Below are 27198 nucleotides of genomic sequence, written 5' to 3' on the forward strand. Positions count from 1 at the left end.
ATTGAACCAGAACATGTAATTCCTTGTAATTATATGATAAATAAAATAAAGTAAAATAAAATAAAATATAGTGGGAAATCAACGAATTAAAATAATAGAATATCCATGTTGAAAGGAAGCTTGCATCTCCTATAATTTTCCATCAGCCCTGTGGATTTTTCACAGCTCCTTCAGGTGACCATGTTGATACATGTAGAAACTATACCTTGTGTGGAAACTGACCTATTTTCCCATTCCTTAAACTAGTATAGTTATACTTTTTTTTAAAAATTTAGCTTTTATAGACCTTATTTAAGGTCCCTCTATGTAAAATTTAGGTTAAAAAACTGCTCTGTTTTTTAATACTATTGCTCTTGTACAGTCCTTATATAAAGAACTCCATGATAGTATTAGTGAAAATACAAAAAATTCTCTCTCTAACCTCTTATATATAGGAATGATAAGATGTTATTTAAAAGAAAACAAATAAAACTGACCATAGCAAATTGTGCCATCTAGATCAGAAATTAAGCATTCAGTTAGGTAGGAAATCAACAAGAAACAACTGGGTGGGAGAAACATAAATTCCCCCAAATTCTCAAGGATATCAGAGGATTATCAAGTTTCCAATGGACATGAGACTGAGCCTCCTGTTGACTTCTGTTTAGTTGGTAATTTTCAGCCATTATTGAAATAAAGTGTGAACCTCAACAAGCAGGAGGACTTTGTGTGTGTGTGTGTGTCCACAAAGATTGATCTATTTTATTGTTTTTAATATTTTTAATTGTAGCTTTTAATTACAAAAAAGTCCCCTTTATAACCTTTATTCATAATTGTCAGACACAATAATCTTAATCCCTCTTTAATTTGACAGCTTTTCAAGTTTGTGAATCAGCTGTATCTCCAAATATCTTTTTTTCCAACTAAAAATTGATTGTTTTATGACAGGACCGTTTCTTTGATGCTTTTAAGTGATTGAGAAGTAAAAAAAAATTTTTAATTCGCATCTCTGATGTTTACTTTCATTTTTAGAGACCTTCATGGGCCTACTGGTAACCATAAATGAAGTCTTGCAATGAGAATTACTCCTGGGTTTTTTTGTTTGCCTGTTTTTCTTTTCTATTTGACTATAAAAGAACAGGAAGTTTTCTTAACAGAATTTCTAATACCTGGGTAGTCAGATAATTCTTCAAATTAAACAGTTTATGTATTTTAAATTAATGTGAATAAATAAATAACAGAGAGACTATCCCATTCTTTTGTCAAGCTATACTCAACAATTTAGAATTATAGATTAACGGAAGAAATAATACAGAATTTATTATTTCAGGTATGGCCTAGTGTATGTTATCTTGTTTTAAAGAAAGAAGAAACCAATTGATGGCAATAACTGAAGAGATAAATTGACAGTTTAAATCATCTATGTAAAGGAAACAATCTTTAAGAAGGCATTAATTTCTGAATCATTAAGTTATGGTTCATAAAACTTAGTGTCTGCAGTGACTATTTTAATTATGGTATTTTTCAATTGTAAAATCAGATCATTAAGATTCAGTTATAATCTTGCCCCCAAGAGTATTTATGATATATTTTCAATTATGCAATGTATGCGTTAATAACTTGTCACCAATATTGTAGGTTTATCTTTCTACATAAGATTTTGCATTATATCCCTGATTCAGTAATAGCCTAGATTATATCTTCTTGAAAAGATGCAGCCAAATACTCTATTTCTCTTTTATTGACTAGTTATATTAAATTTTTAATATATTGCCTAAAGTCATCATGTGGACCTTTCTAAGCATAATATTTGACTCCATTTTAAATTAGAAAATTGTGTACTTTTTCTCATTAATTTATTTTGAGTGTCTGTAGTTATTGTATTTAAATTTAGTGTTTGTGTGTGTGTGTGTTTGTGTGTGGTGTGTGTTAACAGCATGATTTCTTCATCCCTCAGCAGTTTCAGTATTTCAGTTTCTTTTTTTTTTTTTATTATTAGCTATGTACTCTTGAGGAAATTAAGTTTAATATTGTTTCTTATATTCCACTATTGTATTATCCCCTTTCTTGTACTTGACTGCTCTGATTTCCTCTTGTTTTATTGGCAAACATCCTACCCTAGCTTAATGGCTGTGTTTAAGTGTTCTGTAATATAAGTTGATTATATTTCTTCAGTGAAATTATCATCGGAAGCAGACCAACTGTTCCTCTAGTCCCTGCCAGAAGAACAGTGTCAATTCCCATGTATACTTGCACCACCTCTTGGAGAAAAGAATTGTGAGTGGAGTAAGCCTGGAAGACTACATATTTTTACTCAAGAGTCTTTAAGTCCTTGAAGAAAAACCATATAAATCAGCCAGCACAGGAAACTAACCTTTGTGTATACTCAACATTTAAGTTAAATGTAGCTTGCATCAGAAGAGATGCAATATTGTTATGAGGAAAATGCCAGGGTTTTGTTTTGTTTTGTTTTGCTTTGTTTAACTCTTGAATCTAGTAGTTGGGGACTGTTAGATTACATCTGTTTTAGCAAAATGCAATAGCTCCATTTCATTTACACATCTGAGTAAATGTGAATGAACTAGGAGAGGCTTTAAGACAGTCCTAATCAGGATCTCATTACCTCAGAAGTACTCACTAAAGTGATTAAACTCTCTTCATACCACAAGAAATAGGGGGAAGAATTAGCTGAGAGTGAAAAAGTCAATAGGTTTAAAAGAGTTTAACAAAAATCTAGATCATGTGTACCTACAATTGGAAACATTTAGGAATTCAGAGGATGCCAGCATGGATACCAGTGACTATACATGATAGCTTCAATTTATCAGATGCCAGTGCATATAGGTACCCATCATCAGAAGCCAGCTATGCAACTTGTCATGACTCTATAAGCTTCTAGGTTTGATATAATCACCTGGAGAAAAAGGATTAAGAGGAAAATCCTGCAATTATTTTGTTTCCAACTGATATATTTACAAATACTTGGAATATACTAACATTTTGCTTTTAGTGATCAGCTGGATTTAGGGCCAAGAAGAGACATAGAGGTGACTTAATGAAAATTCAAGGGAATAACATTTCCTTTCACACCGTTGTATGTGATCAGATCACTCATAATGATCATAATGATAATAATGACAAAGTTAATTTAAAAAAAAAACCCACCAACTCCTTACTACTAATAACAGTTTGGGCATTATAGTTTTCCAAACATCTTTCAATGTGTGAATTTTTCTTTCTTGTTAATCCAATTTCTTTACCACCAGTTTTTGTACATTAAGAGTAGACCAGAAAGTGTGATAAGCAAGGAATGGGTATACTATATGTAAAAAAGTTCCCAACAAATAGTAAAGGTAGGAATTGAGAAATTGAGAGGCCCACTTTTCAGACCTGAATGTCTTGATTTATCATCCTGAGGATGGTAAACACATGCATGTATGTTAGAATCAGTTGAAAAGTTTCAAGGGGATTTCAGAACGGTGGGCGATGGTACTAATCATTTGTCAGGGTTTCTGGTCTCCAGTATCCTTTACATACCATAACCAAATCCAAGTTTTTGTTCTAGACATTGTTTTCAAGTTCTTGCTTATTTCTCCTCCCTGTGCCTGCCTTTCTCTTAATGTAGGCTATCTTAAGTTTTTCTGAGGGAATAGGCTTGGTTGAGAAGGCAAAACTTCTTCCTCTTCTTCTTCTTCTTCTTCTTCTTCTTCTTCTTCTTCTTCTTTTTTTTAATTTAGAATGAGAAAGAGAGAGTCAGAGTGTGGGCAGAGAGAGATGGAGACACAGAATTGGAATCCGACTCCAGGCTCTGAGCTGTCAGCACAGAGCCGGACAGGAGCTCAAACGCAGGAACCCTTCGATCATGACCTGGGCTGAAGTCATGTGCGTAACTGACTGAGCCCCTAGGCGCCCCTTAATTTTTGTTGTTGCTCTTGCATGAGAGCAACAAACGCTTGACTTTTATAATCATTTCCTGTATTTCTGGATCTTCTTTATTGCTTTTCATTTATGCTAGAAAACTGTCCAATTTTAGCTACCTAATAATACATTGCAACAAAGAAGTAACATTGAGCAAACAAAACACAGTTAACTTCCTGGCTCTTTCCAACTACTTTCTGTGAAACAGCTAGTTTCTGAGGACTTGGTATGTCAGTTTTCTCAAGACTATGTTTTAAGACTATCTACTACACTATTATTTTTCCAACTTTTTTTTGCTACAACCTACAACAAAAAACACAATATATATTATCATCCTGTAAAATGCATGCACAAACACATGCATACCAGGTGGCTTAACTGGACATCACGTCTAAATTGGGACTGTTTCTGGCAAACTTGAGTTCATCCCAAATTCCCTTTCTGCTAATAAACTGATTTTTCACGATGGAGTTTTTTAAATTGCTTGAAAAATACTGAGCACTTAGCAGTAGTATGATAGGTTAGTCTCTTGAGAACTTACGATAACCTGAATTTTGTATCTTTATTATGGTATTATATTTAATAACTAGTGAGTTTAATGATTGAAGCAAATAAATATCATTCATCATATGATGACTGTGTTTTATTTAAAATTACATATGCATTTTTTTCTGTTAAAGTGTTTGTCAAATGTTAAATTGCAGTTTCACTAGATCTAACTTTAATAGTACTTGTAAAGGATCAAAAGTATACAGTGGATTAAAAAAAATCAATCTTTTTACTATATGAAAGTGGTCTTTATTATTATAATGATTAGTAAGAAAAGATACAGCCTTACTATTGAGGCACTGAGGTTTTTATAAAAAGAAGGTAAAGGCATTATGTAATTTCCTGAAGTTTAAACTTTGATGGTTGTGTATCTTAGTGTTGGAAGGAGAATAAATCTAAAGTTGATTACCTAGGGGTGCCTGGGTGGCTTAGTCGGTTGAGCGTCCGACTTTCGCATAGGTCATGATCTCACAGTTCGTGGGTTCAAGCCCTGCATCGGGCTCTGTGCTGACTGCCAGCTCAGAGACTGGAGCCTGTTTTAGTCTGTGACTCCCTCTCTCTCTGACCCTCCCCTGCTCACGCTGTCTCTCTCTCTCTCCTAGAAATAAATAAAAACATTAAAAAAAAAGTTGATTACCTAGACAAAATAGAGTATCTTCATAGGTATCCTTAAGCGAACCTTACATAAAAAAAAAAAATAAATTTGAAAGCTCAAAAATCAAGAATTGTTTTGCTTTGTTTCTTTGTGTTTCAGTTGTATTCTCTCAATTTGCAATATTTTTGTTGTTTTTACTTTCAGGCCCACTTATAGAACATTGCGTGAGCACAGAACTGTGTGGAAAATGCTGAAAACAATTCCAGATCTGACCTCTCAGCTAACTGATGAGCATCTGAAAACACTTAGTAAGAGTGTCATTTCTGAAACCTGGGTTAAAGACAGTACAGGTAACAGACTAATATAGAGGGAAATTTGGCAATATAAAATGTATGTGATTATTTTGAATTCTCTGTACTATTCATATTTTCACTTGCTATGTTAAAAGTGCACCATTTTGGAGTATTTTGTGTATAGTTGTAAGTAGTGAAATGAATAACATTCCAGATTTTAGTACATGTTTTAAAGATATACACTAGTATTTTCTCCACCTTGAGAATCACCCTGAGGATTCGTATTGCTGTGTTCAGTTCTGAACTTTCTGTTTTGGTAGGCTTGGGATGGGGCTTTCAATAACGTTCCAGGTGACAATGCTAGTATGGAGACCATACTTTGAAAACCACTCATTGATATACACATTTAATTACAATCCAGCATTTTTTCATAGTTATGACAGTAAATGACCATGGCAATTATTTGACTTATTCAGATACTAACCCAGATATTGGGCAAAAAGAAGTCTTAGACAGATTTTAGTTTCCCAATTTTAAATTTCTAGTCCCCTCATCAAAGATATTGGTTACATTAATAAAAGTATTTTATATTTTGCTTTTTTGAGAGGTATACAAATACACACATACACAACACATCTAACCCAACAGAGTCAACCCCATTTTCTGCATTTGTCAAATACCTATTAAAAAAGAAGAATTAAGTTTATTTTATACATTCTTTGTGTCAAGGGATGTCCCTTATTTATTCCTCATAGTAATAAATAATAGTAGAAATTATTATTATTCTCTATAGTTGAGGACCATAAGACACAAAATATCATGCAGAATATTACTGATTAAAATTAAATTTCAAACATATTTTAGCCCTAATGCTAAACTCATTCTCATTCTGTCCATTATGCCACTGTTTTTATAAAGTATCTCCTCAGGATCATGACATTTAAAATCTAACTGTATGTAATTTTGGAGAACATGTGTCTATTGAAATATGTCATATGTCTATTGACATGTTTCAGGAGTTTTCCCCCAATGGTCATCTCTCATAATTAGTTTCATTTAATCTGACATAAAGCAGTGAAAATTAAATCTTAGGAGTTTTGCAAAGGATAAAATGATTTTGAAAAGCAAGGAAGAACATTCAAAATTGCTTTGCATTAGCTTGAGGACAGTAATTTAAATATTAATTTGTTTTACCATACATCCCTGAAATTATTTAATTAGGTAAAAAATGTGGAAACAACCTAGATGTTCTTCAATAGAAGACAGATTACTTTGTGATACATCTATTCTGTGGAATAGAAGACTACATTATGACACTTGTATTCAATGAAATCTTAGACAGTTGTTAGGAAGAATGAGGTAGATCTCTGTGTGTATGTGTGTATTTATATATATATATATGTATATATATGGAACTTAACTAAATTTATTAACAACAGTAGATAAAAATAGAATAATTGTGGGATCAGAGAAATAATATGATTGTATTTTCACATATTTATGTAAAAGCCTTAGTTATATATATATAAACATCTGCATATATACATATATAAGAACTCATAGTAAAAAATACATAGAAGTAGTTCTAGAAAGACACTACAGAAATACGTATTTTAAAACTCATTACCATTGTGGAGGGGAGAAGAATTAAGGGATAGTGAAAGGAAATAACTCTTTCTTCTACATATATTTCTGTTGCATTTTTCCACAATAAGTCTATATTCATCTGTTAGTATTTGTAACACTACATATTTGTTTTGTTTTTTTTAAAGGTTTTAAAATTACAACTGAAAACAAAAACTATTCTGATAGTTCTTACAACTTGGGTGATTGCTTATTAAAATGTGAACTTTCATTCCTTGACAAAGACTTGTCAACTTAATTTGATCTTTTATATTAAATAAGGGTTTTCAATTTATATTTCAATAGAGCTTATTCTCAGACACTTTATTAAAAAATGTAGAAGTCTTTGTCTTTACATGCACCTGATTCAAAATCCTTCTCTTGGGTTTTTAAGACATCTGATTCTGACAGTCCAGATCTGTTTCAGTATCAAAGCAGTCAACTCATTAAATATCTGACCTTTGCAAATCTCTTCCTTCATCGAACTTAAAAAACAGGTGCAACAAAGTATCTTTCTCACTCCCTCTTCTTTATTTTTTGCCCCTTTCACCCCCTCTGCTATTATTTAAACTGTTCCTCCTAGTAGCCCCTCATGACGAGGCTGCTGACTTCAATCTGTGGCTGAGGCTTTGGTTTCTCGCCTGCAATTCCACATGGCTGTTTGGCTGTTTGCCCTTCTTTTCTGGCAGGTTCTTTGGATCTTTGCTATTTAAGGCGGCTTCCTAAACTCGCCATTTACTCAGCTTCTCATTCAGTTTTCTTAAACAATAAAATATTAACAGGGATAAAAATATTATTTTAAGTACTGATTAACACATATACATGTCTCTAGTTTAAGTGAAAATGGCACTAAAATATAATGACTATAATAAGATTACTTATATTACTATATTACTTATTTACTATATTAATATTATTATATCTAAATATTACCTGTATTACTGGAATAAAAATTATATAAACTATACACTGTATAATAATCTCTGTATTATATATGTATATGTATATACATATATACACATATATGTTTTTTATATATATGTATATACACATATATGTTACTTAATTCAAGTGACTTCAAGAGTTTTCCATTGGATTCCTTGTATTATGGCCTGAGCAGCAGGCATTTTTATGATTGGCAACCTAAAGCTCATGAAAGCTAAGAAAATTAGCTTACTTGAGAATTCAATTTAGTGGCTAACATGGAATTAGATCCTAGATCAAAATTTTATTACTATCTATCTTTATATTAACATTGATACATTTCCATGAAATAATTATTATAAGATTATTATAAGATTTTTTCTCTTATATCTATATCATCTTTAGTGTTTCCTTTTTGAAGTCAGCTAAGTCTTAACAGTGTTATTTCTCTTTTATTTCTTTCACTTTATTTTATTTTATTCCCAGATTTTATGAGGTTATCTTTCAAAAATACCATAGCTCCTCATTTAAAAAACTTCTTATATTTATTTTTAATGCTGAAAAATGTTTTTATATTACTAAATGTTAACAATTTTTAGCTTGCATAGACTTTCTTTTCTGTTGTGGTTTAAATTTCATATAACATATAAAAACACAGTAATGGCACCTGAGTGGCTCTGTCAGTTAAGCATTCCACTTCAGCTCAGGTTATCATCAGGTTAGTGAATTCAAGCCCTGCATCAGGCTCTCTACTGTCAGTATAGAGTTCACTTTGTATCCTCTGTCCCTGTTTCTCTCTGCCCCTCCCTCACTTGTGTGCACTCTCTCTCTCTTTCTCAAAAATAAATAAATGAACTTAAAAGAAATAAATTAAAAATAATTTAATCAAAAACTAAAAACACAGTAGCTAAATCTCATAGAAAATTTAGTAGGCATCTTTTCCATAAGTACATTGACCATAATTCAAATAATAAGCTCTTACAATAGAAATAGGTAAATATTTAGTTCTACATAAAGATTAAGATTCTCTTAAAGGCAAACATGGCCTTGAAAAACATGCATTAATCCTAAAGTATGGATATGCTTTCACTGCAACTAAGAAATTCCCTCTGACTCATGAAGATCTGTCCTTGAAATGTGGCCAGAATTTTTTTCAGTATTTATCTGCATTGTTAGGACCCAGTTCATTTTTGTGTTTCCCCCTCCAAGAGGTGGTTGTGAGGAAATTGATGCAACAGAAACAAAAAAACCCTTCAATCACACAATACCAAAGACTCTTGCAATGATATTTATTTCTCTAATATTGACATTGAATCTTACTTTCTTGAACAGTGAAACTTATAACAAGAGTTGATGTTAAAAATATTCAACACCTGATCAGAAATCAGATCAGGTGCTACCTAACCACAACAAATACAGTTGATACAGAAGTATTAGTAAGTAATACCAGTATAGAAGCCCCATATGCATAATTTACTCCATTTCTGTTAATGGAATAGTTCCAACTAATAAGAAACTACTTTTCAGGTTGCTTTATATAATTGCACTACTCAGTATCTAGAAATTAATAGGGTTTTTAACATATCTTATTTTATTGAGATAATAATCAGAATAGAAGTAAATTTTCCAACCTCTCTAGGCTAATTCTTGAATTGCCATATCTCAGAAGAGTTGACAGCTTTGTCAAATAATGGGGAGTTATTTTTAAACAAAGCTTTTTATGTACTTTTGTTATATGTGCAAAAAACCACAATGTGGTATTGTGCTAAATGCTTAGGAATAAAAATGGCATAGAACTGGTTTCTCTTTCCTACAATAATATAAACATAAATTTATTTTATATAATTCTTCCATATTACATAATATTTACATATGTATGTATATACATATATATTTATTTACATTTACATTTAAAATATTACATACATTGTTACATTTAATTATATAAAATAATTGTATACTATTTAACAACATGTATTGTGTGTTTTATATGTGATACTGACTGTCACTGAAAGTTATTTTCTAGTGTGGGAAAAAAGAAAATAAGCAAATAGCAGATTAACACATGATATAACTTCAAGAAATACAGTCTATGAAAAAAGTAAAGGACAGAATTAGTTAAGGTATAGAAATTGGAAGAAACTTTTTAAATGATAATAATAATTACATATTTAATTTTATATTTTTATTTAAAATTTTTTAAGTTTTTATTTTAATTCCAACTAGTTAACATACAGTGTTATATTCAACAATTCCATAATTGGGATTCAATAATTCCTAACATCACCCAGTGCTCATTACAATAATGCCCTCCTTAATCCCCATCAACATTTAACCCGTCCTCCCACATATCTACCCTCTGTAAACCATGTTTGTTCTCTATAGTGTAGAGTCTGTTTCTTGGTTTGCCTCGCTCTCTCTTTCTTTTTTTTCCTTTACTCATTTGTTTTGTTTCTTAAATTCCATTATGAGTGATATTATATGGTATTTGTCTTTTCCTGACTGACTTTTTTTCACTTAGCATTATACTTTCAAGCTCTATCCATGTTGTTCCAAATGGCAAGATTTCATTCTTTTAATGACTAAATAATATTCCATTGTATGTATATGCTGGTATTCTTTTTTTTTTTTTTAATATTTTTATTTATTTCTAGGAGAGAGAGAGAGAGAGACAGCGTGAGCAGGGGAGGGTCAAAGAGAGAGGGAGTCACAGACTGAAACAGGCTCCAGGCTCTGAGCTGGCAGTCAGCACAGAGCCCGACGCGGGGCTCGAACCCACAAACCACGAGATCATGACCTGAGCGAAAGTCGGACGCTTAACCGACTAAACCACCCAGGCGCCCCTGTATATGCTGGTCTTCTTATCTGTTAGGTTACTTTCATACTTTGGCTACTGCAAATAACACTGCAATAAACACAGGAGTTCTTGTATCCCTTTGAATTAATGTTTTTGTATTTTGGGGATACCCAGTAGTACAATTACTGGATCATAGGGTAGTTCTATTTTAATTTTCTGAGGAACTTCCGTACTGTTTTCCATGGTGGCTATACCAGTTTGCATTCCTACCAACAGTGTCTCCTTTTCCTCACATCCTCATCAACACTTATTTCTGGTGTTTTGTTTGTTTTGTTTTATGTTAGTGATTCTGACAGGTATGAGGCGATATCTCATTGTAGCTTTGGTTTGTATTTCCCTGATGAGGAATGTTGAGCATCTTCTCATATGTTTGTCGGTCTTCTGTATGCCTTCTTTGGAGAAATTGATAAACCAATAACCAGACTCAAAAAAGAAGAAGAAGACGACGACGACGACGACAAAGAGGACCCAGATAAAGAAAATCACTCATGAAAGAGGAGAAAAAAACAATCAACACCACAGAAATACAAACAATGTAGTAGAATATGAAAACCTATATGCCAATAAGTTGGACAATTTAGAAGAAATGGATAAGTTCCTGGAAACATAATCTACCAAACTGAAGAAGAAATAGAAAATTTAAACAGATGTATTACTAGCAATGAAGTTGTATCAGTAATTAAAGAAAAAAAAAAAAAAACACCAAAAATCCAGTACCAGATGGCTTCCCAGGTGAATTCTACAAACATTTAAAGAAGAGTTAATACCTATTCTTCTCAAACTAATCCAAAAAAATAGATGAAGGAAAACTTCCAAATTCATTCTATGAGGCCAATATCACCCTGATACCAAAACCAAATAAAGACATCACACACACGCACAAAAAAAAAAAAAGAGAGAGAGAGAGAGATGTCTAGGCCAATATCTCTGATGGATATAAATGCAAAAATCCTCAACAAAATATTAGCAAACTAAATTTAACAATACATTAAAAAATCATTAACCATGAATAAATGAGATTTATTCCAGGGATGCAAATATGGTTTAATATTCACAAAACAATTAATGTGATAGTCACACCAATAAGAGAAAGGATTAAAAAGACCATATAAACATTTCAATAGATACAGAAAAAGCATTTGACAAAGTACAACATCCATCCATGATAAAAACTCGCCAAAGTAGGTCTAGAGGGAACATATCTCAACACAATAAAGGCCTTATATGAAAAACCCACCCCCAACATTATACTCAATGGTGCAAAACTAAGAGCTTTTCCCATAAGATCTGGAACAAGACAAGGATGTCTACTCTCACCCCTTTTATTCAACATACCATTGGAAGTCCTAGCCACAGTAATTAGAAAACAAGAAGAAATAAAAGGCATCCAAATTGGTAAGGAAGAAGTAAAACTCTCATTATTTGTAAATGACATAATACTAGTCATTTAAAGGAAATACATAATAAAGGAAACTCTAAAGACTCCATCAAAAAACTGCTAGAACTGATACACAAATTCAGTAAAGACACAGGATACAAAATCAAGGTACAGAAGGGCACCTGGGTGGCTCAGTTGGTTAAACATCTGACTTTGGCTCAGGTCATGATCTCACAGTTCGTGAGTTCGAGCCCCGTGTCTGGCTCTGTGCTGACAGGTAGCTCAGAGCGTGGAGTCTGCTTCCGATTCTGTCTCTCTCTCTCTCTCTCTGGCCCTCCCCTGCTCATGCTGTCTCTCTTTCTCTCTCTCAGATATAAATAAAACATTAATTTTTTTAAAAAAATTAAAGTACAGAAATCTGTTTCATTTTTATACACTAATAATGAAGCAGCAGGAAGAGAAAATAAGAAAACTATCTCATTTACAATTGCACCAAAAACAATAAAATATCTACATATAAACTTAACCAAAGAGGTGAAAGAATGGTACTCTCAAAACTATAAAACACTGATGAAAAAAATTGAAGACGACACAAAGATGGAAAGACGTTCCATGCTCATGGATTGGAAGAACAAATATTGTTAAAATGCCTATACTACCCAAAGCAATCTACAGATTTAATGCAATACTTATCAGTACACCAAAAGGATTTTTCACAAAATAATTATATATTTTATAAAATAGTTATTGATCTGGCACTATTCTAAATTATTTATAAGTACTACTTTCCTTAATGCTTTCAAAACCCTATGATATGTATGTGTGGTTTTAATCCTTATTTTAGGATTATATCCTAATCCTTGAGAGACAGAGATATTAAGTTAAACTGGACAAGATAATACAGGCAGAGTGTCAGGTAACACATAAGATACATTGCTATTTCAACATGCAAAATAAGGATTGAAAAAAATGATACTATTAATTTAATACTTGAAAGGCAATAAGACTTTTGAAAGTAACAATTTCTTCACAATGTTTTAAGACGACATTTCCTAAAGAGTTTCATGGAGTTCAGCTACAGATAATGGATGTTAAAACAAACAGCTGCAAAAATAAAAAAAAAAAAAACAACAAGAGGCCCTTTTGAAATGGTAGTGTATGGACCTCCAAAAATCCATAAATGGAATGAAAATATTGGCAAAAACAGTCATTATCAACTTTTTCAGAATTCTGGAAAAGATCCACAACAATCCAAAGTGTGTTTATTCAAGAGCAATGGTGGAATCTTGGTAAAAAGAGTGAGTTTTACAGCATTTTGTTTTCCCCTCTTTCCAGCACACTATAAATTAGCTCTGCAGTAACCTGAAAAGCAGCAGCCTTGCAATTAGGGTAGCCAGGAAGATGCACAAGTAACAGCCACTGAAGGTGGCAGAATAGGTTTGGATCTCTCTTCTAAGTTCCATCCAAGAGATTTGTCACAATTTTGATATCTCGTGGTTTCCATGAATAGGCCCATTTGTAGAGACTGTATATTTAAAAAAAAAAAAAAGCCAATTAATTCCCAAACTAGCAGAGAAGAAAAGAGATATTAAATATTATGATGGTCATAAGTGGAATGAGAATGTAAAAACAATAGAGCAAATCAAAACCAAAACTATGTTCTTTGCAAAGAAAAATAAAACAAATATTTACCTATATTTATCAAGAAAAATGAAAAATATTCAAATTAGTAAAATCAGCAATGAAAGCGTGAACATCACCATTGACCTTATAGAAATAAAAAAATATATATATAAGGGAATACACTGAATAACTGTATGCCAAAAAATTATATACCTTAGATATAATGAAAAAATTTCCAGAACAATACAAAACTATCAAAACTCATTCAAGAAGAAATAGTCTATCTGAATAGATCTATATCAGATAAATACATTTAATTGGTAATTTTAAAAATATTCCCACAAAGAAAAGCCCAGATCCAGATGGCTGCATGTTGAAGTCAACCAAAATTTAAAGGAACACTAATACCACAAACAATAAATAATCTGACAATAAATAAGAAAGCAATTCCATTTACAGTAGCCTCAAAAACATAAACTATTTAAAAATATATTTAACAAAAGAAGTATAAATAAATAGAAAGACCTCAATGTTCATAGGTCCAAAGACCTAATTTTGTTTCGATGGTAATACTCCTAAATTGTTTTACAGATTTAACACAATCTCTAACAAAAATACCAGCTATTTTTTGTAGGGATTGGTAAGTTGATTCTAAAATCCATATGGAAAATTAGAGGGCCCAGAAAAGAAACAACTTTTTGGAAACAAATGACAAAGTTGGAGGACACACGAGTTTGATTTTGAAACTTACTACAAACCTACAGTTTCAAGGCAGTTAAAACTGCCAAAAATAGACATAGAGATTAATGGAATAAAACTGAAATGCAGATATAAAGCTTTAATTTCATGGTCAATTGATTTGCAACAAGGTGATAAGAAAATTAAATTCTGGGAAGAATAATTTTTTCAACAAATGACGCTGGCACAACTGGATATCAGACATTTAATTCACAACATATTAAATTACTAATCTAAAGGGCAAAAAACTTAAATGTAAGAACAAAACTATAGAACTCTTAAAAGAGAATTTACAGAGGCACCTGGGTGGCTCAGTCAGTTAATGGTCCAACTTCCTCGCGGCTCAGGATCTCATCATTTGTGGGTTTGGCCCCCTTGTTGGGCTCTGTGCTGACACCTAGCTCAGAACCTGGAGCCTGTCTTCGGATTCTGTATCTCCCTCTTTCACTGACCCTTCCCTGATCATGCTGTCTCTCTCTCTTTCTCAAAAATAAATTTAAAAAGCATTTAAAAAGTTAAAAAAATAAAAGAGAATTTACAAATTAATCTTGGTGACCATGGATTAAGCTATGCTTTCTTAAAAATGACAGAAAGCACAAGTGACCAAAGAGAAATTAGATGACTTGAATTTTATAAAATTTTGGACTTCAAAAAGCACAACCAAAAAAGTGAAAATGCAACCCTTGGAATGGGAGAAAGTTTATGCAAATCATATATCTGATAAGAGACTCATATCCAGTTTTTGAAGAACTCTTACAATTCAGTAAAAAAAAGTCATTTAACTCAATTGACAATTGAAAAATGAACAAATTATCTGAAGTTACATTTCAAAAGAAGATAAATAAACAAATGGCCAATAAACATATTAAAATGCCCAATATCATTAGTCATTAGGGGATTGTGTATCAAACTACAATTATATACCAAACCATACCTAGTAGTATGGTTTAAATATAAAACTAAACAATAATAAAGTTGTTGAGGATGTAAACAAATTGAAAGTCTTATACATTTCTTTTTTTTTTTTTTTTTAGATTTTTTTAAAATGTTTTTTATTTATTTTTAGGAGAGAGAGAGAGAGACAGTGTGAGCAGGGGAGGGTCAGAGAGAGAGGGAGTCACAGACTGAAATAGGCTCCAGGCTCTGAACTGGTAGTCAGCACAGAGCCCGACGCGGGGCTCGAACCCACGGACCGTGAGATCATGACCCAAGCGAAAGTCGGACGCTTAACCGACTAAGCCACCCAGGCGCCCCAAGTCTTATACATTTCTAATGAGATTGTAAAATGATGAAGCCACTTTGGAAAACATTTTGGCGGCTCCTCAATGTTAAACATAAAGTTAGCATTGACTCAGCTATTCTGCTCTTAGATATACCGGAGGAATGAAAACATACACTCATTTGAAGCTTGTATAAAAACGTTCATAGTAGATTTATTCAAAATAACCCCAAAATGTAAACACTGCAAGTTTCCATCAAAAGATAAATGGATTTTTTAAAATATTTTCTATATCCTCATAATAGAATATTATTTGGCAATACAAAGGAATGAAGTACTGATACATGCCACTATCTAGATGAATTTTGCAAACATTTTGCTAAATGAAAGACGCAGTTACAAACAATTACATATTTATAATTTCATTGATACAAAATGTCTGGAATAGGCCAATTTATTTGAGACAAGAATTAGTGGTTGCCAGGAACTTTGGGAATGGGGCATTAGCATGACTGCTGATGCATATGTGTTTCTTTCGAGGATTATAAATATATTCTAACATTCAGTTGTGATGCTGACTGTGTGTCTATTTGAATATACTAAAAAAAACAAAGAAAAGAAAAGAAAAAAACACTGAATTGTACATTTAAAAAAATGAATTTCGTGGAATTTGAATTTTATCTCAATAAAGTCTTTTTAAAACTTGAGGTAAAATTCACATGATATTAATGCTTAATAACTTTAAAGTATACAATTCAGTAGCATTTAGAACATTCAAAATGTTGTGGAACAATCACTGTTATCTAGTTCCAATATATTTTCATCAACCCAAAATGAAACCCATAATACAACAGCTATTATTTTCCATTCCCTTTTTCTTTGACCCTGGTAACCACTAGCCTGTTTTCTATCTCTCTGGATTCACCTATTTTGGAAAATTCATATAAAAAGAATCATACAATATGTGACCTTTCATGTCTGGCTTCTTTTGCTTCACATGTTTTTGTGGTTCATCCACACTGTATCATGTACTTCGTTCTTTCTATGGCTGAATATTCATTGTATATGCTATTTTTTAAAGTACTTTTTATTAAGCAGTCAGAAACCATTGGAGACCACTAATATATGCCAGCACCTAGAGATCTCTGAAATTTGAGGTCAATAAACCTTAATAAATGTTTAACGTTAAATATATAAAGAACCAACAAACCAACAGAAATTAGTTTTCTGAGTAAACAGATTTGTGGAAGTTCAAAGACTTCATTATGCCAGCCTGCATTGAATATTTCCTGCAGGACACTACATAGACACTAAATGATTACTGAAACAAGTTACCCTAGTGTTTTCCTTATCTCCCTCAAGAAGCAGTTCTATGCATCATACCTGGGGAATACTACCATAAGAGAAAGAAACTTCTTTCTTACTAGCTTTTTAAAATTATGTTAGATTAGCAATCTTTCATGAATGTGTAAATTCTTTAACTGCCTTTAATTATTTGATAGATGTATCCTAGTTTACTAGTTCAACTCTAATGTAGGGTTGAACCAGGGCTTTTGAATCTGAAATTTCTCAAATGCAGAATTCTAAGGAAAAAATGAGTTAGTCCCCAAACATTTTAATAGGTTCTTTGGAGAGAAATACAATAAAGATCATCAACTAAGCTTTTGCTCATTCAAGTATCTGCTAAATGTCTAAAATAATCTAGGCAATGTGCTATGGGCTGGAGGGACAGAGAGCAATGTCAGAGATCATTCTCCAAAAGGCTAGAATCTGTTGGTGATACTGAACATGCAGAGTGTCATGACAGAAATTCTGTGAAAAAAAATCACAGAGGAGGGGCATTTATTAGGATGGATGGGAGCAAGACCGAGTTCAGGAAAGCCTTCTCTGGTATATAGATAACACTTAAACTCAATTTTATAGGCCTAGTAAGAATTAAGCAGGTAACAACATGACTTTATTAATCTAATTATAGCTCTTTGAAACTTGTAAATCCTTTTAGAATGGTTGATTTTAGTTTAGCCATTGAGCACGAGATCCTTAGCCCCGAAATCGCAAACATGTTTGCTTTAATCAAACTTTGAATGTGGCCTTCAACCATTTGAAAAGTCACTTTCCTTATTAGTAGTCTCAATTCCTTTTGAATGTCTTTTGTTCACCTAAATCAACTGTGGTTAAAAGATATTTTTAAATATGAGGTCCTGCACTAGGAAATTTTTTCAAGTCCTTATGAAAAAAAATTTTTTTTTGCCTTGTCATGTCATGAAGTTTGGCTAGATAAATAATTTTATGAAATTTATTCTTTTTTTAAGGTTTTAAATTTTTTATTTATTTATTTTTGAGAGATATAGAGTGCATGAGAGCGAGTGTGGGGAGGGCACAGAGAGACAGAGAGAGAGAATCCCAAGCAGGCTCTGTAGTTGGGGCTCAGTCTCACAAAACATGAGATCATGACCTGAGGCGAAACTGAGTCAGCCACTTAATGGACTGAGTCACCCAAGCACCCCTGAAATTGATTCTTAACCAACTTGGTTTTATTGATTTCTTTTACTTTTGCAAAGTCCAGAAATCAAGATTTGATGCCATTTTGATCTATATTGTTTTAATTATTATAGTCAAATTTTTCTTAGATGCTTGGAGTATTTTTTTCCAAAAAATTATAAAAATAATTTTGTGTATTTTGAAAATTTGAATAAAGAAGCCTATGTTATATATTCCTTCTCATTATTTAGGAATGTCAAAAGCTTATATTTATCTTACATTATTATTAAATATATTTTTGTCACAATTCATAAGTTTAACAGCACTTTATGGATTTATTTATTTTTTGTTAAAAAATGTTTTAATGTGTATTTATTTTTGAGAGAGTCAGAAACAGTGCAAGTAGGGGAGGGGCAGAGAGAGAAAGGGACAGTATCTGAAGGAGGCAACAGACTCTAAGCCATCAGCACAAAGCCTGACCTGGGGCTCAAACCCACAAACTGTTGAGATCATGACCGGAGCTGCAGTTAGATGCTCAACCGACTGAGCCACCCAAGTGTCCCACCACTTTGTGATATTTAATTAATATTTCAATTGTTATTTGAGAGATTATTGTAATTTTTTCTAGACCTTTTTTATTGTGTTTATATCATTTGTCTATATATTTGAGGACCAATTTCAGATGTTAAATGAATTCTGAGAATTTTCTGTTAATTCTGTTATATTCCATACTTTTTTGATTATTCATTTTTAAAATATTTTTTTAAATTTTTTAATGTTTTATTTATTTCTGAGAGAGAGAGAGAGACAGAGAGAGAGAGAGAGACAGCGTGAGCAGGGGAGGGTCAGAGAGAGAGGGAGTCGCAGAATCTGAAGCAGGCTCCAGTCTCTGAGTCTCTGTCAGTACAGAGCCCGACGCGGGGCTTGAACCCACAAACCGTGAGATCATGACCTGAGCTGAAGTCGGACGCTTAACTGACTGAGCCACCCAGGCGCCCCATAAATATTTTTTTTTAATGTTTATTTTTGAGAGCAAGAGCAAGAGAGAGCATGAGTAGGGCAGGAGCAGAGAGAGAAGGAGACACAGAATCTGAAGCAGGCTGCAGGCTCGGAGCTGTCATCAAAGAGGCTAATGAGGGGTTCGACCCCACAAACTGTGAGACCTTGAGCTGAGCTAAGGTCAGATGCTTAATCGACTAACCCACCCAGGCGCTCCTTGATTATTCATTTTTAACTCAATTTATGTTATTTTTTGCTTGAATGGGGATTTTCTTTTTTCTCCCCAAATGTCTGTATGAAGGAGTCACCCCAAAGTTTCTCATTCTCCATATATTTCTGAAAGCTCTCTTCGATTCTTTTATTTTTTAATCTTTACCAAACTAATTTCGGTGATTAATAAATAAAAGTTAAATTAGTAACATTAATTTCAGGAAATAATTGAGGTTCAACTTATGACTTAACTTTGTAACAATGTAGTAAGATTGTACTACAATCTTACTGAGATTTTTTTAAAAATAAAATGTATGAAAGTACCTTCTATGTATATGTCTCTATATATTTCCCATACATATATATATACATATGCACACATTTTATTTAATATATACTATACACAACATCATTCTGAATAACTATTCATATAATATACTGCATACTTGCACAATACTTCTATATGTGTAAATGTATGTGTTATTGTGCGTTTGTGTGTGTTGTGTGTATCCTTCAGATGTTGGAATATATTTGAAAGCCTGCAGAAGTTGATATGCTTTGTGATTTTTAAGAAATTACTTAATTGTTCTCAGCCTTAATTTTTCACCTGAAAAATGTACTGTGACATTCAGATTATTTTAAAAAATCTGTGTTAGAGCTCATAGCATAGGCATGGCAAATATTTGATGCTCAATATGTGATACTTGCTCTTTGTGACAAGTTTAGTGTATTTGGATAACAGGAAAAGCTATGTTTCTAAATTTTGGAACTCTAGATAGTAAGGTTGTTTTTTAACAAGCCACCCTTTATTTTAAGGAATAGCCAGTCAACCCACTATTAAGATCTAAGAATATTAACCATATGTAGAAAATCTAGGGACAGGTATAGTTGCAATCCTAATCAAGCACTATTATTTTGCTCAACAATTAACAGTGTACTCTTTGATGAACTCTATTTAAATTACTCTCCATTTTCTTGTGAACAATTATAGTATTAGTACACTACCAAATCTTTATAGATTTTTTTGTTATATAGTGTTTATACCATAAATATGTACTTATAGGTATACATATATTGCTTTATTTGTTAACATTTTAAACTAGCATATATTACTTTGAAATTTGCCTTTTTTACTTAAAATGAAATGCAGTATCTGTGTAGATCACACATGTAGTCCTACTTTACCATAACTGAAACCATAGTTCTATAAAGCATATTGAGAGAAAGAGATAGAGCAGGGCAGCGGGCAGGGAGAAGATGCTGATGCTCACTTACATGGGCTGCCATATTAATTGTTGTGTTTAAATACTGACTCTACCACTACTGGTTCTCTGAGCTAGGGCTGGATGTTTTATATCTCAGTGACTTTTGTTTCTACGGTTGTGATATTAGAGCAATCCTAGTACCTGACTCATAGGGTTGCCCAAAGGATAAAAAGCATTAATATATCTAATATGTTTGGAACAGTGGACAAAGAAAGAGAAAAAAATGTTTATCATTTTGTAATTGTACATTTGATCCTACAGATTTTCACCACTCTATATCTCCATAACATTCCATTCTATTTACCTATAATTCAATATTTCTTTCTGGTACTTTAGTCTTTTAAGGTAAAACTTATATATAATGGTGTGCATATATAAACCTTAAGTGTATCACTTGATGAGTTTTGACAAATACTCTAATCCAAACCTCTATCAAGATATAGAACTTCATTATTCCCTCAGAAAGTTCTTCACATGATTCTTCCCAATCTCTGGCCCACCCACCAGAGACAACTGCTCTTTTTTGTTTTTCTTTCTTTCCTTCCTTCCTTCCTTCCTTCCTTCTTCTTTCAGTATAAATCTGCCTTGTGTGAAGTTTTTAGAACTCTAAAACAAGATAAAATGATATCTACTCTCTTATGAAAGCCTTCTTTCAATCAACGTAATATTTTTAAGATTCATGTCACGTGAATCAATTGTTCATTCATTTTTTATGGCTGAGTAGTATTCCACTGTATGTATATACCAGAGATTTTTTTTAAAATATATTTTATTCTGGTTGCATACCTGAGCTGTTTCCAGCTTTTAGCTCTGTTAGCCATTATACTAATGCTGCTAATAACATTCTAGTACAAGTCCTTTTTTGGACATCTGCTTTTGTTTCCTCTGAGTAAACATGTAGAGTTAAATTACAGGAACATAAGTTGGATATATGTTTCATTTTATTAGAAAGTGCCAGACATTTTTACAAAGCAATTGTACAACTTTACACTCCCACCATCAATGTATGAGAATTATGTTTACTTCACATCCTTGTCAATATTTGATTTTTTCAGCCTTTAATTTTAATTATTCTGGTTTCTCTTTCTCTCTCACTCCACCACTCATCTCTCTCTTTCTCTGTTTCTTTTTCTAATGTAAATTTCCTAAAGTATGTTTGAATGCTGAAATTTATTCTCTTTTTAAAAAATGTTTATTTATTTATTTTTGAGAGACAGAAAGTGTGAGCATGGGAGAGGCAGAGAGAAAAAAGGAGACAGAGAATCTGAAGCAGGCTCCAAGCTGTCAGTCCAAAGCCCAGAGTGAGGCTTGAACTCAACCATGAGATCGTGACCTGAGCTGAAGTCAGACACTTAACTGACTGAGCCGCCCACGCACCTCTCACTCTCTGTTTCAAAATAAATGCACTTATAGAAATTCTGGTTTGTATAAGTATTGAAGATTCTTATTTTTCCTTGTACTTTTTCTGAATTTTTTTAATTTTGGAAGAATACATTTTTAGCAGTAAATTGAACAATTATTTTACGAAGTTTAAAATAAACAGCTAAAAAATACTTGTCAATGTCAGGCAAATAATTATAGTTACTTGTAGCTTGGGAAAATATTTCTAGGAACTTCACTGCATAAAGATACAAAATATACTGTATTTCAAACCAATCGGAGTAAAGATAATTTTTCTCATAACTGTGTTAGATGATTGGAGAAATGATTAAAGTTATGATGAGGAAACTAAGGACATAGATTTATGCAAGATGTTTAAATAAAATAGTTTATGGACTTTATATTAAGTGAAGTATTTCCAAATTAATATTTAATGCCATTTTAAGTATCATTAACTAATTCAAATATTATAATTAAGTCTTTTTCATCCGCGTATCTGAAAGTCTACTAATTCATATTGGACAAAAATTTTAAAAATAATCTTTGGTAAAATTTGGTTATTTATATTAGTTTTGAAATTTATAATTAAACTCCTTAATAGTAACTGCCACACAAAAATTTTTTATATCAAATACAGAAAATTTTAACACATGTCAATAATTCAATTTGGCATGACAGGTTTGAACTAGAAGTTGAACCTAGGAATGTGTGGTTCTCCCAGATTCTGAATGAATACAACACTGGGATCAAATCTTAGGCCCTCCCCTTGCCTCCTAGATGAGCACTTGATCTGTTTGTAGTACTTTGTTTTGGAAAGAAGGAATCATCAGTTCATAATAAATCATTTGAAATGGTATCTACCTATTACTACTACTAAAAGCATGATATCTATGTAAAACATAGTCTCTCCCTGCCATTTCAAATACAACTATCATATTTATACATAAGTGGAGTTAGCATCTTCCAGAAATGAGTAATTTGACTTATTTCTTTGGTAAGTGTAATTTGAGGGCTGATGAAATATTTTCTGACCAAAATATTTTCTATGAATCTCAAAGTCTACTCCCCCACTAGTTTAACTCCTTAAGGGGCTCCTTAATATTACAGATATTTTAAAAATGTAATTGTGAAAACTAATGCATTGTAAGTAGAGATTAATGGGTCAAATTCACTGCCACTGGGCCAAAGTCTTAAGGAAAAGGAAGGTTTAAATCAGAGAAACAGAAGAGTTATATTCATCAGTAACGTGAACATATTTTATGGTTAGAATTAAGTGAAATTACAATATTCATGGAAATAGTTTTCAGCTGTGAGTAGTAGAGAACTAAAGGACACTAGTTTACAAAACGTTCAGGATTTATTTATGTTACATAATCTGAAGTCATAAGACATATTTAAAGGTGAATTTCCTGAGATTATCCTTTCCTTTTCCTTTTAGTTATAGAATGCTTCTCCAGCTCCAACATCATAACTTTTTCTAGGTATCCAGGAAGAAAGAGTGGCATGCATATTTGGAAAGCAATAATTCTCCCAGTGTTTTATTAATTAGAATCATGACACAGGGCCACACATATAAGAATATCTGCAAAATGTAATTTTTAAATGCATATGCAACACCCAATAAAATTGTGGTTTGGTGGTAAAGAAAAAGGAGCATATTCATACTGGGTAGGCAATTAACAGCCTTTGGAAGAAAATTATTTCACACAATATACCTCTTTCTACAACTTTTATTCTATGCTAAGAAGTGCCAATTAAGTCTATACCAGAACAGAATCCAAATGTATTTATTGGAAAACAGCTTTCACACAACTGCCTTTTCCCCCTATGTAATTGGTCAAAATCATTACCACTCTTACAACATTTTATTATCTTTCCCTTTACAGTATACTTTCTACAATGTAGTTCTCATACAACTCACCTGATAGCTTTTTAAAAGCAATGTGTCTGTAATACTTTCACCACATGGATTAGATGTTTAGTAAGAAGTGATATTATGCTATCCAGAAAGACATCTATTTTAAGCTCAAGTATTCAGGCAAAACAATCCTTGCTTTAAAGAAGACTGAAAAGCACTATCCTGTAGTCACTGTATACAGATGGTAAACAAGAAAGCCCCACGAATAAAGCACTCATTTAGAAAAAAGCATAAAAGGCAAGCAATTGGCATCTCTTAGACATTAAAAAAAAAAGTTGTCCCTATATCAATTTGTAAAGTTTCTATTTGTAGTGATATAGTAAACAAAATTTAAGAAAAAGCTCTTCTCACAGCACTTGAATAATTTGCTCCAATCCTATAAAGTAATGTAAACAAATGGAAAATGTCATCATCCAGTTCCCATGTCCTGTTTCTTCGAAAGTTCAGACTTTAGAAGAACTAGAATGGATTTAAGTTGGATTCAAAATGCTCACAACTGAATAAACCAACCAGACTTACATAGGAACATAGTTAAACTTAGAAATTGAATTAGAGGAGCGATTGTGGTGACTTACAATGTGGAGTAGGAGAAATACTGGAAAAATCTTTCTTCTATTAATGATCTCTATCTCCAAACTAGCTATGAGCAATCATCATGTCCAAAGAAAAGACAAATAAAAGTTAATAATAAATATATATTCTTACATAAAATAAGCAAAATGGCATTTTTGAGGGGAAGGCAACATTTTAAAGAGTTCAAGGAGTTTTCTGATCCTATTTTTCTCAAAATATCGTAATTCCACTAACTGTAATATGTTCCCCAGGTTCTTTTTCCAGAATCTATCAGTTCCATAAGAGGATTGATTATTGTAATTGTCAGAAAAGAATTCTTCAAATGTGGAGACATGTCTTTGCTATTCTTTCTTATTTGAGTAAATTATTTGTGCATATCTAAGTGCCATGTTATAGTCCTCATTGAATAGAAGAAATCTGCTAAAAGCAATGCAAATGTAATGAGTTCTGTGGTCATGTCTATACCAAAGAGCCTGGGAAATTAAGTCAACAGTATATCTTTTTTTGGTTTTGTTTTGTTTCAGTGGTTGGAAATGATGGATTTTATATAATACTGAAAGGCTCAGCTCGACTTCAAACAAAGGTGTATAAAGATCTGATTGATGAAAATGAGTCAGCATCCTCTTTCATACCTCAGAGTTCCCAAGGATTTTTTTTCAATGAAGACTTCAAAAACATACTTCCTGAGATGCACCCACCTTCATTGAAGCCAGTGGTAAGAAATGAATATTTGTTTTTTCCATAAGTAACCAAGGTATCATTATTGTAAAATTTGATCTCTAACTGATATATAAATCCAGATATCTTCAGTGAGTTCTTAAGTATTAAACGATAAACAATCTTTAAAAACTTTATATCTTTTAAAAATGGAAATTATACTGGGGCACCTGGTTGGCTCAGTTGGTTGAGTGTCCGATTCTTGGTTTTGGCTAAGGTCATGGCCCCAGGGTCATGGGGTCCAGCCTGGCATACAGCTCCATGCTGAGCATGGAGCCTGCTTGGAATTTTCTCTCTCCCTCTGTCCACCGCTCCCCACCCCGCTTATGCTTTCTCTATATATATCTAAAATTTTTTTAAAAATGAAAATTATACTATTAATATTGAACTTGAAATTTGTTTTAGAAATTTTAATGAGGGATGCCTTCAACAACATACCACCCACTGACAGAGATTATATATTCGATAACAAGGACAAGGACAATGTGGTTGGATCATTGAGTGATGAAGAAGGGGAGTTTGAGATAAGGGAGAGGGAACAAGTGATTTCAGGACAGGAAGACAGAGGACAGATCATGAAAGGTCTTTTTAATCAAGTTAAAAATGTATGCTTATCCTAATTATATCAAGAGCAGTACTAAGGTCAAGGTGTTGATTCCATTAATAGGTCTTACTTGAAGAAAATCCTTCACTTACATTTATTATCAGACTATCAGCTGTTCAGAAACTTAAAGTTCAGTATTCATTGGATCTCTGGATACTCCCCATGGGTATTAAATGTTATTTGACTAGAATTGTAGCTTTAAAAAAGCCAGTTTTAGATTTAGGGTAGTCAAGATGTTCAGCGTAGGAAAAAAATTAAACCAATTAAAACCAAATTATTTAGCACTATTGATTGAAGTCTGGAAATCCTAGGCCATTCTCAGGTTCAAGAAGGAATGAGGATGGATAAAACTATGAAAGAAAGATGAAGATAAAAACTGAGACAAGAATATAAAAGTATATGGTTGTTGATCGCACATGAACAGGTAATGTTTCTGATATTTTTTTAATGTTTATTTATTTATTTTCTTTTTCTTAAATAGTTTATTGTCAAGTTGGTTTCAAATAATGTTTATTTTTGAGGGGCAAAGAGGGGCAGAGAGCGAGGGAGACACAGAATTCTAAGCAGGCTCCAGGCTCTGAGCTGCCAGCACAGAGCCCAACGCAAGGCTCCAACCCATGAACTGTGAAATCATGAACTGAGATGAAGTTGACGCTTAAATGATTAAGTCACCCAGGTGCCTCTGATCTTTCATGATAGAAATGAAAAAATACAATGCCACTCAGTGGCCGCATACCATGTACCTGATTCCATTTCATTATATTTTCGGAAAAAAATACCACTCTTGATGCAGCAGCTATAATTAGACCTACTTCTTGATCTACTTTGTAGTAGTTAAATCTAGTCTTCCAGGACATATTTGTTTGTTCATTTGGTGAGGGCAAAACTCATGAATTAAATGGGAATGTGATGGGACCACTACCTCTGAATTCTGCATTAGGTCTGTGAAAGTAGTACCAATCTGTCATTTTGCATGTGATGAAGTATTTTTTTTCTCTAGTTTAGTTGAGTTGCCATTGAAAAGTAAAAATTGTATGTATTTCAGGTATATATCTCAAATGTAAATAAGGTGAAATTATCACCACAATCAAGCTAATTACCATATTCATCATCTCACATGGTTATATTTTTGTGGTGAAAGCACTAATATCTACCCTCTTACCAAATTTCAGGAATACAGTACAATATTGCTAACGTTAGTCCCCTGCTATACATTATATCTCTAAGATTTACTCATTTTGCATAACTGAAACTCTGTAGACTTTGAGCAATATCTCTTCATTTCCTCTACCCCCCAGCCCCTGATAACCAACATTTTACTCTTTGCTCCTAAGCATTTCACTGTTTTATGTTTT

General features: G+C 32.6%; 1 protein-coding gene across 1 annotated transcript in view; it reads left to right on the forward strand.

Annotated features, from left to right (window-relative positions):
* Positions 1–27198, forward strand: part of LOC120225705 (cyclic nucleotide-binding domain-containing protein 1-like) — a 293014-nt gene that overhangs the window by 165147 nt on the left and 100669 nt on the right. The window contains exons 3-4 of the mRNA XM_039223885.1: positions 5246–5391; positions 25047–25237. Coding sequence (XP_039079816.1) covers positions 5246–5391; positions 25047–25237 — 337 coding nt within the window. The remainder of the gene's footprint in view (positions 1–5245; positions 5392–25046; positions 25238–27198) is intronic.

Source organism: Hyaena hyaena, unplaced genomic scaffold, assembly GCF_003009895.1.
Source record: "Hyaena hyaena isolate Hyena2069 unplaced genomic scaffold, ASM300989v1 scaffold_1482, whole genome shotgun sequence".
In the NCBI taxonomy this organism is placed as follows: Eukaryota; Metazoa; Chordata; class Mammalia; order Carnivora; family Hyaenidae; genus Hyaena; species Hyaena hyaena.